Source organism: Triticum dicoccoides, chromosome 6A (genome assembly GCF_002162155.2).
Source record: "Triticum dicoccoides isolate Atlit2015 ecotype Zavitan chromosome 6A, WEW_v2.0, whole genome shotgun sequence".
NCBI lineage: Eukaryota > Viridiplantae > Streptophyta > Magnoliopsida > Poales > Poaceae > Triticum > Triticum dicoccoides.
Genome location: NC_041390.1, coordinates 469325640 through 469337980, shown reverse-complemented (window position 1 = coordinate 469337980; position 12341 = coordinate 469325640). Strand labels below are relative to the sequence as shown.

Sequence of the window (12341 nt, the reverse complement as noted above, 5' to 3'; positions counted from 1 at the left end):
GGCATATAAAACTGAAGTACATGCATAATATATTCAACATCATACCGAAGGACGGGATCATTAGATTATATAATTAATAGCTCACAGGGTGAAAGCAAGAACATTTTAGGATGGTCACAGTGGGGAGTAACTTATACTAGTGTCATCCATATAACATTAGCCTAAGTTATTATCTTCATAATGTAAAATAACATAGTAGTAGTGTCATAGATGACTTCATTTATTAGCTTATAGACTCATCCTGTATTGGAAAATGCTATGTTACAGTAACATATTATGTTATTACTTGCCACATGAGCAAAAAAAATTTGAAGTGCGTTATGTTACTAGCTAAGTTACTTTCACTATGACTAGCCTTAGGATTCACGCATGGGATCTGATGTGCTTGATGACGTTCACTCGGAAACGCTAAATCCGATGTTAGATTTGTAACATTTTCGCTTTTTGCTATTTTATGAGGGGTGATTAATCTTTTTTAGGGCCTTTCGTTTTGACCGTGCACTTTGCATCGAACGGCGCAAAACATCGTTTGGGGACCCAAAGGAAAAGGCGCAGCGTGCCCACGTTTGTCCGGGTTGCCCAATTGACGCTGCTGGCTGCGGCCGCACATCGGTGAGCGGCACAGCGACAGCCTCGAAACAGCCAGAAAATCCATGGAGATGGACCTGGAAGCCCAAGCTCCCATGACGCCGCGCCCGTGACCTCTCCGCCTCGCAAGCTTGTGGAGCCAGAGGGGGGCGGAGAAGCGGCGGAGGCTAGGTCGTCGCACCTCTCCTCCTCCTCCTCCTCCTCCCCTCCCCTCCCGTGAAGCGCGAACTGTTGCGAAGCCGCCATCGGGCATCGGGAGCTGAGCTCCAGTCCAGCCACCGCAAGGTAAGACAAGCTTTTTAACCCTTCGGAGGGCGTTCCTTTCATTCGCTTGGATCAAATCGGGTGCTGGTCTCCGCGCACACAAGCTGTTCGACGAAACGTCTGTTAGGACCAGGGATTATATAGCTTGCGAGTTAAAGATTCGGGGTCTGTTCTATGACATGTCTCGCAGAATGGAGTACTTTGGGGTTGGAGCATGGCAATTACTGCTCATGTTGTTGTCTCAAATTCGCAGCGGGTACAAGGCATAAAGGCGTCTTTCGGATTTAGGGACATTTATACCACAATCCATTTGCTAATCGGTCGCTCTTTGGGCTTAGCCACTATTGTTAGTACCTAGCTCAAAGGTCTAGTCAGATGATCTCCCATGAAACATACTCTTTGCTTAGTACCATATGAGAGCTGTTTTGCTATGCTAATTTTGCCTTTTCTGCTTCCTGCCTCTTGCAGATCCCAGTCAGATGATTAGTTGACTTCTTCTTAATGAACGAACAGCTAACTTGCTGCATGCTTGTCAGAGATGAGCTCAAATCGTAGAGCTTCAAAAGCTCGAAAATCAACAACTAATTACTACCGGCTTCCATTTGATAAGCACCGATTATTTGATCCAGATGCATTTCTTTCAAAGGATCGTTGTGCCAATCAATCACAAAGTACTCAATCAGGCAGCAGACATACTGATAAACTATTCACTACTCCTCAGTTAGTATCTGCATTGACAGGGATCTGGAATCTTGTTGGGCACCCAGAATCTTCTGGCACAACAGATCAAAGATCTGTGAGCGAGGATATTTTGCACACGGAAGACCCTGTGTGCTTTACTAGGGACCGAGAAGGACACACATTGACATCTTGCAGCGAAAGCTCAACTGGCCTCAACTCTCAAACCTGTTTATCAACACCAAAATCAATCCATGAAGATCTTAGATTGCTGAAGAAGATGTTAATGCTCCGATCACGCAGCAACATGATCGGTGCTTCTGCCACATGGAGACATATGCATCTTACCAGTAAACTTGGGAACATGCATTATCAAAATATATACCCCATGCAAACCAAAAAGCTAGGAGCTTGTGCTACTTCCAGCAGTATGGAAATCAAGGAGGGCGACTGCTTCGGAAGGGGTGATAACTGTTGCAATCAAACAGGAGACATGCCAGCTGAACAATGCACGAGCTCAAGTGAGGAGGATAATATCACGTATGCCTGTGAAAATTCTCTACACGATGAGAAATTAAACACAGAGGTTTCTAGAGAATACTCCAATATGTCTGCTTGTTCATCAGAGCAGGTTTGCAAAGAGGCAAGGATAATGCTGGAAAATCAGATTTCCAGCACATGTGAACATATTCGGCCTGAAGGGTTGACATGCACATCTTGTGTGGTTGGTGATGCTATTGTTAACCCACCAAATGTACACCAATATACATACGGGGAAGATGTATCTCAGCAGCATTTTGTAGACAAGCGTTCATCAGAGTTTGAATCATCCTTGGGGCATCGATTTCATGGTCCTGTTGGTGCGAACAAGCATGCTGCTGCAGGAGCACTAGCTGGGACAGTTGTCAGTATCTCTCTGCATCCAGTTGATACGGTGAAAACCATTATTCAGGCTAACAGTTCTGGGCAAAGCTCATTCTACCACATACTAAGACGCACCCTTGTTGAGAGAGGTAAAATTTTGGGTGTATTTACACACACTGAGATGCTATCAATAGGTTTATCATATTTCCATGTCCTTTTCCCTATTGTCAAACATTAATTACTAGAATTTTTCATGCTTGGCAAATATTTTCTACAGGTGTCTTAGGACTTTATGGAGGGCTTGCTAGCAAAATTGCTTGTTCTGCACCAATTTCAGCTATTTATACCCTAACTTACGAAATAGTAAAGGGGTCACTTCTTCCTACTTTGCCGAAGGTGATTTCAGTTTTATTTTGCAATTGATATCCAACTAGTGTAACATTCATACACACTTTGATCTTATACATTGACATCTCTTCAGGACTACCATTCCATTGCTCATTGTGCTGCGGGTGGTTGTTCTAGTATTGCAACCTCCTTTATTTTTACACCAAGCGAATGCATAAAACAACAGATGCAAGTCGGCTCGCAGTATCAGAATTGCTGGTATTTAATTTCCATGCTTCTCCTTGGGTTATTCATTCGTTTTCTTTCTTTATTTAGAAGCTTTTTGCTTTTTGCTGATAAATAAGAAGAAATGACAAAAACATACTCTCTCCGTCCCAAAATGAGTGTCGCTGATTTAGTACAACTTAGCACAAAGTTGTACTAAACCAGTGACACTTATTTTGGGACAGAGGGAGTATTAATTTATCAGCCCTAGTTCTGCATCCTGACAATAACCTGCTATTTATATTGAAAAATGACAATAACCTGACTCCACGTTGCTTGTTGAAATTATTTGGCAACATTGCCCGGAGTTCACCATACTCTTCTTCACGCTCTAATAAGAGTTTCATGCCATCAGGAAGGCTTTAGTTGGATGTCTACAAAGGGGTGGCATTGCTTCGTTATATGCTGGATGGGGGGCTGTTCTTTGCAGAAATATTCCACATTCTATAGTAAAGGTATCTTTACGAACAGTTACAGTTTACTCCCTAGTCCCAAATTTTAATTCTACATCTGCTTTGCTGTTTTATTTTGGTGTTCACTTATTTTGGAATTTCCAGTTTTATGCCTACGAGAGTCTGAAGCAATTTCTGTTGAATGCATCACCTGCTAATGCTAAACTCAATTCTGGCCAGACGGTTAGTTCCTGAACCTCAACTTGTTAAACCATCTTATATATGTGTTTCATTATTCAATACTGAACCGGTACTGTTTGGCCTGTTCCCATCACTAAATTCAGTTTTCGAATGATGCCACTTACCTTTGATATAAATGTTAATACTTCAGGTCGAGCCTAATTCAACTACACATTCCGATTTTAGTGTGGTATAAACTCCCTTTTTTCTTTGTATTGCAGCTCATTTGTGGAGGTTTTGCAGGATCAACTGCTGCTCTGTTTACAAATCCATTCGATGTTGTGAAGACACGAGTACAGTTACAGGTGCAACACATGCTTATGCCACAAATTTGGTGAACCCTTTTACTCAAGAAAAAAACATGCTCATGCCACACCCCAGTTTGTATATATCAGCACAAGTAACTTACAGTTTAAGTTTTATCTATTTTGATTTGTTATTGAATGGAAAAGCTCACGCCACTTCATCAAACTCCTGCATAAAGCGCACTTTTCAACCCTGAACCCTAAAACCATCTAATTGCAATCTCAAACTGTCGAAACAGTCCACTTTTTAGTCTCAGATGATTCCGTAATGACGTGGATGCCATTGTTTTGACTATATGACACCTGAAATTCCATTATGAGCAGATAATTCTGCAGGAGCAGGTGAGTTGGCACTTACTATGAGATAGAGAAACATTACCTAGAGTTCATGGCTCACTAAGAGCTAGTTTGGTTCGTGTCCTCGTGACAACTCGCCTGACCTGGAGCGTGCCTGTATGTTGCCTGGGTATTGTTTGGTGCTACCCTGAAAAAGCCTGTACTTGCCTGGACTAGAACACCACACACGTGATTAGCCTGGATGGGATGTGGATAGAGGAGCCAGGCAAGGGGTTAGCCTGGCCCAGGCTTCAAAATTCCAGCGCCTGGCAAGCCATAATGGCTGCCTGGGACTGCATGTACGAAGTTGCTCGCGGTACAAAGGCAGATGAATTGATTTTTTTAAGTCTAATCACTCTCCAGGCCAGGCCCAAAATCCAAACAACTTCTGTCCAGGCCAGCCTGACCAGGCAGAAAAGTTTAAAAGACCAGGCTGAAACCAGGCAAGGTATTTCTCCAGGCATGCAGGCGAGGCCACAAACCAAACAGACCCTAAATGCCTTGAGGGCCAAGTCGTTTCTTGAAGGGGAAGGTAGTGTCTAGATCTGAGAATCAAATTATGTTTGTTCAGATTTTGTTTCTATTTGGATTTTGGAGTAAGGAAGAAGGTTCTGACTAGCTAGGAGCCTAGGACCCATAACGAAGTTCCAAACAGACCAATCTTGTTAGGAGGTACTGCCCAACAAAAAGAAAATTTGACTTCTGGATCAGGAATAATAAATAAAATAAGAAGATGATAAAAATCCTATACCGAAACGACTTCTGGCATCACCAGTGGGATCCGAACCACATTTTCGTAGGCCGACTCCAGTTTTTCTAGGCAGAGATAGTATATCCTTGATTTAGCACATTTGTGTTTGTAGGAAGATTCCTCGTTCTGAAATAAAGTCTATTTGGAGCTTCTTCCAGTTGTTCTCCATGTCACTCCATGAACAACCGCACACTATGACAAACAAACAATCAAGAACAAAATTCATCATTTGGATAACAAATTTACAGCAATTCTGTTATAAATGGATGAAATTTGTCACAAATAGATCAAAAACCGGAGTTGATACATGGCAGTGAGGTTGTTGCCATGTGGCATCCACGACACTCAATACCATTTGCCAAACCACCAGCGGGCAGAGGGCGAAAAGTGGACTGTTTCATTTGTTTGATGTTGTATTCCAACAATTTTAGAGTTCAAGATTGAAAATAAGCCTTTTCCAGAGTCCAAGGTCAAAAAACGGAAACTGGACCCTTTCTTTTAATTTCATTATAATGAAACTTGTTGAGATGGAAAAGCTTGGTTAGATCTTTTGTTTTTCCTATCACTTCTAATGGCTTGTTTCCTTCAATTCTTCAAATCAAAAGTGAAGTAATAGTTGGTGCAGGACTAATTCTGAATTGATTCATGTTCATTAGGCTCTCAGCCCTGTTAGAAAGTATGAAGGGGTTCTTCATGCCCTTGCGCACATTTTTGAGCAAGAAGGGTTACGAGGTCTTTACAGGTACGATCATTTATACACGATATTATAGACTTACCATCTTACTGGAAGCAAATCCATACTCGTTTGTGTCATTGTTACTGCGAGCATGCAAATTATCAACATCTTTTTTTCCAGGGGTTTAAGCCCAAGGCTGCTCATGTATGTATCCCAAGGGGCGCTGTTTTTTACATCCTATGAGTTTCTCAAAACAATTATGTTTCCTGAACAAGAGCTTCAGGCAAACAACATCTGATCGTAGAAGCTTAGAAGGGAAGGGATCGTTGCAGCCCGGTGGAATTTCTGGGTCGATACCATGAGCTAAGTAATGAATTGTTGTATTGTGGTTACAAACCATCATTCAGAGGTCCTGTAACAAACTAGTGTACATCATTTTTGGATACGTAGGCATTAGACAACCACACTTGGGTATTAACCTTTTTCTGGCAGGTAGAAACACAACATGTAGGCAAGAGGAATTTTGTATCATGAGCAAACTTGAGATGTAGATTTCCTTGCGGGAGGACATGTGAATATGAGTGTATCCTGGTTTTGTGTTCTTGCAGGGGGGAAAGGTGTCACTGAATTGTTAACGTTAATATTTCATGGGTGCTGGGAGGGAGAGAGCTTGGGGCCACGGAGGAGGTTATGTAGGAGGGGATCACAAGGAGGTTTAGGGTGCTTGAATGTTGAATCGCACTAGAACAAGTAGCGAGAGCAGTCTACGCGGACAGCAACTCTCGCTAGCTCATCCATCTAAGAAAAAAACTCTAGCTAGCAGTTTTTCTAAAACTTTTTGGAGCGTATATCTAGGTAGCTCGGTCGCGTGCTCGAAACCCCACCCCGCAGCGCTCTCGTTCTCACCCGATCATTTTTTCTTTTTTCTTTTTCTAGCTTCTATCAATTGCGTCAATTTATTGAATATTTTTTCTTTCGATTCTGTCAATTGCGCAGATCCAACGGTCAACCATCCGAGATGATTTCAATTTTTTGTTTTCTTTCTCTCGCTTCTATAGATTGCGCACATCCAACGATGCAACGCAACAAGTATGGACGAGTAATGTATATTTTCCTTCTACCTTCTCTTCTTCGCAGTGGTCTGGTGGTGTCAGTTCTTTTCTTTTTCATCCATTCAGATGATTTCAATTTTGAAAAAAACGAGCCTGTTGCCACGTCTTCTTTTCTCTCGCTTCTCAGTCATCAGATCCAATTACTGTAAATAGGAGCTTGAATTCGCGGCTCCGATGTGCAGCGTTCAAAGTAGTAAAGCATCATATTTCACAAATGTGAAAGCCTAGCTTAATAGAAATGATAGACTACTTATATTAACGAGAAATTCCTTCTTTTCTAGGAGCCCATTCGAAAAGAATTTCAAAGTTAAGCGTGCTTAGCTCGGGGTCATTCTAGAATGGATGACCGATCGGGAAGTAGCTCCCGGGTGCGCACGAGTGAGGACAAAGACCGGTGTTGGTCTGTGGGGCCAGTCCTCATCCTGTCGGGCGTAACAGGGTGTTACAATTTGGTATCAGAGCCGACCCTCACAGTTACACGGACATGTACGGGTCAGGTGCGTGGGCATGTGGCCCGTTGTAGCACACGGCATGGCACTTGTGCTGGACTGGACACGCATACGTGTGCCAAGAGGGAACGTTTCTGATGGGCCGACGAGGACGTCGGTTCCTTTGAGTGGGGGTGTATGTGAGAGCCTAGCTTAATAGTAATGATAGACTACTCATATCAATAAGAAATTCCTTCCTTTCCAGAAGCTCATTCGAAAAGAATTCTAAAGTTAAGCGTGCTTGGCGATGGGTGGCCAACCGGTAAGTAGCTCCCGGGTGCGCATGAGTGAAGACAAAGACTAGTGTTGGTCTGTGAGACCAGTCTTGATCCCGCCAGGCGTAACAAGGTGTCACAACAAACTCCTATATTGTTATAAATTCCAAAATCTAGAGCCAACTATCAAGTCTATTCATTTTACAATCTGTGCACTCTATTAAATAAAGAGTATAGTGCGAATCAACCTGTGATTGAATTGGTTAGATGGACAGTGGTATCCCTAACCCACCAGAGTTCAAATCCTGGTGCTCGCATTATTCCTAGATTTATTTCAGGATTTCCGGTGATGCGCTTTCGGTGAGAGGAGACGTTCCCGTCGACGACGAGGTGCCTACGGTGATTTCATAAATCTCAAGATGATATGCTGGCTCAGTTTTTCGGAGGTGCTCATAAGGATAGGGTGTACGTGTGTCCGTTCATAGAGGAGAGTGTATGCACATGTATATGAGCGGTTGTGTCTGTACTGATGCTAAAAAAAAGAATACAGTGTACTTGGGTGACCATAATGATGGAATTGTCCTTTTTGCTACAAATAGACAATCGGATATCTCTTGGCGGTTTTCGCAACAAGAAAAGGGAAATCTCTTCGTGGCTTCAAATGTTTCTTTTTGCAAAATAATTCATATATATTATGAAATTTCACCGAAAGTGCAAAAGCACCTTAAACATAATAAAAATTACACTGAGATTTTGAGACCACCTAACGACCACTACTGCTGGTAGAACGAGCCGCCGACGCGCCGCTGTCATCGCTCCTCTGCCAGAGCCGGCCTGACCTTGTCGATGATAGCCGGGAAGTCTTGATGCACGCGCCCCTAAGGACCAACGCCTTGGAGCCCCAGTCATCGTTGTTGAACCCTTGAACAGATCTAAATCACTTGACACCAAATTTCGCCACACGGCAACAAACCCTAACCTAACTGTGCCAAGAAAACGGTAGAAATCTACACCAAAGCTCCGTCGACTATGTCCAGACGAAAGGATCCAAACCCGAAAGACAAACTTGAAGAAGAATCTCCGCCCTCCGCCCGAGCACCGCTCCTACGAGAACTAAAGAATCCTAATCTAAACTACTAGCCAGAGTGAAGGCACCGGGATTCTCTCCCAGCCATTGGCCGCCAAAGCAGCAGGCAGAGAGGAGGCGAATCGTCAGGCTCGCTGCTGAAGTGTGGATGGAAGAGTTTATCCTAGCCGCTAAGGGATAGGGGAGGTAAAGCTACAGAAAGATCTCCCAATGCATCTGCTTCAAATGATTTGGATAGCTGACCCAGTTAAATCGTTTAGAAAGCTGTCATTGGCAGCGAAATATTCTTCATCCTTGCCGCGAACTGTATCAATCATCAATAATCTTACACTTTCTTCTTGTGTTAGGGATGTTTGTTTACAGAGACTTATTGATGTAGGGACTTAAAAAAGTCTCTTTTAGTCCCATCTAAACCAAATAAGAAGAGTTTTTTTACGGGTGAAACATGAGGGACTTATAGGGACTTAAAGTGGGCATTTAAGACTTATGAAAGAAGACCCTCAAGGAGAGTCTTTTTGAGACTTTTAGTTGTAACATGGTCTTTTAGTCTATATTTAGTCCCATATACCAAACAGGTAGGGATTTTTTAGGGACTAACGACTTTTTAGTTGGGCCTAAAAAAATCCTAGAACTTATGAACCAAACATGGCCTTCCTCAGCTGCTTCTCGGAGGTTAAACATGCAGCCGCAGCACCATATTCCCAAATTAATGTATTCCCAAATTAATCTCATGCATGTACTTTCCTAAAAAAAATCTCATGCATGTACTGCCATCCAGCAAACAATTTTTTTTTGAACAAAGCAAGGCACCCAGAGGGTGCCAATTTCATTTCCAGCATTGACCATAGTACAGGAGATATTACATTGGCCTAAAGATTAGAAGAGGAGAACAGCCAAAACAGAGTTGCTGGAGGAAGAAGCAAAGATAGGTTGAAAGGAGATCAACCAGATGAACATCTACTAGCTTAGAAAGAAAAGAAGAAACATAGGGAGTGCTAAAGATACATAAAGTCCTTCACATAGAGACCATCTGATCAGAAGGAAGCACATGTAGCGCAGAGTGACAAGTGATCTCTGGGAGAAATAGCGAATCCTCGTCCTGTTAAATGTGATAGTATCCTGAGAATATCTTTTGGAAAGAAAAGTCATAGAGATTTTAATCTGCAAAATTAGTACAGGATATTAGAAGCAGTACACCTTATGTAGATGAAAACCTGAAAGAGCAATGTTCTGCAAGGAAGAAATAACAGGGCAAGGAGCATTTGTATGGGAATTATGGGAACAGTCCATAAGCGCTCCGTAGTTGTTCTGAAAGACCTGCTTTGCAAGATTATGAGCCACCCCATTGTTATTCCTAGAAATATGAAAAATCTGAGCCTGCATATGAGACGTTAAGTTGAGAATATCAGCTAGATTTTTCCTAATATTCCAGGGCGCAGCAAAATGCAAGAAGTTCCTGGCAGCAATCACAGAAGCAAGTGTAAGACAATCTGTTAAGAAGACAGGATGTTGAATCTGCAGAATGTTCGTCAGATGTGATGCAAACTCCAGTGCAAGAACTTCTGCATGGAGAGGACTTGTTGTTGGCAGAGCTGAGGCTTGGACCTGAATGTTTATTTCTCCTTGGGATAAAGGAAGACAGAAATACACCCCAATGCCTGTTCGAGGCTGCCCATAGTAAATGCCTGAAGCTTTTTTAGTTTTAAAAGCAGCATCAGTGTAGATTTTTGGACCTTTCATGAGCATAACAGACTTAATGGTGGTACCTTGAGGGGGCAAATGTTGCAACACATTCTGGTTGTTGGGGTTATTAGGTTTGCTCAAATCTAGCAGGGAATCATTTTGCAAGTAATGATCCAAGGCAGCAGCTAAAATATGAACCTGGTAAGGTTGGTGCTTCTTACGCTCAAACAGGAAGTCGTTTCTAATTTTCCACATGCATCATAAGAAATTAAGAATATTTTTTAAAGAAGCATGAGGGTGATTAAAGGAGAGAAGACGAGCAATAACCAAATGCACAGAATTGAGGCCCTGAACTATAGCATGTGATCTAATAAACCAGGGCTTAGAGAACCAGGCTGCCCTAGCAAAGTCACAAAGGAAAAAAAGATGCAAATCATCCTCCTGCATGCCACATCTGGAGCAAATCTGAGAAATATGAACAGAAAAATGACCTGCTCTCATACCTGTTGGCAGAGCTCTTCTCAACAATCTCCAAGCGAAAGTTTGAACCTTTGGCAATAGGTTTTTATCACGCCAAATAGTCGTAAGCAAGTTCTTGACCTCCGAGGACACCTGCATTGGAGCTGTAATAGAATTGTTGTGTATCTCCTGCAAACAAAGCTTGTAAGCAGATTTAGGAGAACAAAAGCCATTAGTGGCCAAAGGCTAGGAAAGAGGATCGTCGATGTCGTCGTGAATAATGTCTATAGCAACCACCTGAGAAGCAAAAGTTTGATCAAACAGATTAAAAATAAGGTCATGGTTCCAAGCTTTCTGTCCTGGGAGCCACAGGTCATTAACCAAAGAAGGATAAACAAATCATGTGGTTTGAGGAATAAGAAAATCATGAATAGATCTCCAAAGAGGACACCAAGGCATGCTCCATAAAGAAATGTTGCCTTTAGTAAGCTGATAGAAGGCATGCTGAGTAAGCCTGGGAAGCATTTTTAAAATTGAAGCCCAAAAACCAGACTTAGGAGGAGAAGAAGTTGCCCTCCAGATTGTAGTAGTAGGGAAATACTTAGCCCGAAGAATACAGTATAAGTGAGAAGAGGGGTTGTTTGCTAACCTCCAAGCTGCCGCAATGATGAGACTTTCATTGATGGCTTTAAGATTTCTAATCCCTAGACCTCCTTCTTCTTTTGAATTTGCTATATCTTTCCAAGCTCTGAGACACAGTCCTTTCCTTGAGCCATCTTCCCTAATACCTGTCCACCAAAAAGTTCTAATGATAGCTGTGAGCTTAGCAATAAGCTTTTTGGAGAACAAAATGTTTGCCATGTAATAGACCGGAATAGCAGAAAAAACAGACCTAATAAGTTCCAGACGAGCTGCATGGGAGAGCATATTAGCTTTGTAAGAGGGCAGCTTGTTAGAGAACTTGTCAATCACAAAGTTGTAAGCAGAGGCTCTATTTTTAGCAGGTAAAATCAAAGGATGACCAAGGTGGATGAATCTATCATCAAGATTAGCAACTCGGAAAATTTGTTTAATATTAGTAATAACATTTTGAGGAGTATGAGTGCTAAACAGAATAGCAGATTTGTCCCAATTAGGAGTTTGACCGGAAAGGGAACAAAAGTGCTGAATCAAATCTGACATAGTCTGAGCCTCCTGTGTAGTAGCCTGACCACAGACTAAAAGGTCATCTGCAAAAAGGAGAGAATGAATAGGAGGGCAATTTGGGCCTAGAGAAATGCCTTGCAAATGATTGTCCTGAGCAGCTTCATTAAGCATGATAGAAAGTTCATTGATGGCAAGAACAAAAAGGTAAGGAGACATGGGACAACCCTGTCTGATACCTCTGTGAGACTTAAATTTGGGAGACGGCTGACCATTAATGAGGACAGAGAAAATGGGTGAGGAAATGCAAGCATGCACAAGATTGATGAAATGACCATGTAGCCCTTTACGAGAAAGAGCCGAGACAATGAAGTTCCATTCTAGACGGTCAAAAGCTTTAGCCAGATCTATCTTTAGCATGAAGGCATTGTGTTTCCAAGACCTAAGA

The 12341-nt window shown here is 42.3% G+C and overlaps 1 protein-coding gene across 4 annotated transcripts; it reads left to right on the top strand.

Annotated features, from left to right (window-relative positions):
- Window positions 1–576: 576 nt before the first annotated feature.
- Window positions 577–6309, top strand: LOC119317338 (mitochondrial aspartate-glutamate transporter AGC1-like). 4 transcript variants are annotated; one of them, XM_037591772.1, is made up of 9 exons: window positions 577–873; window positions 1321–2543; window positions 2672–2790; window positions 2876–3000; window positions 3362–3461; window positions 3564–3641; window positions 3860–3943; window positions 5687–5772; window positions 5887–6309. In XM_037591772.1, the coding sequence occupies exons 2-9, from the start codon at window positions 1391–1393 to the stop codon at window positions 6002–6004; spliced, it is 1863 nt and encodes a 620-aa protein (XP_037447669.1). In that variant the 5' UTR covers window positions 577–873; window positions 1321–1390; the 3' UTR covers window positions 6005–6309. The 4 variants fall into 4 exon arrangements, with proteins under 4 accessions (XP_037447669.1, XP_037447670.1, XP_037447671.1 ...); XM_037591773.1 differs by lacking the exon at window positions 3564–3641; XM_037591774.1 differs by lacking the exon at window positions 5887–6309 and having other exon boundaries at window positions 3882–3943; window positions 5687–5766.
- Window positions 6310–12341: the final 6032 nt, after the last annotated feature.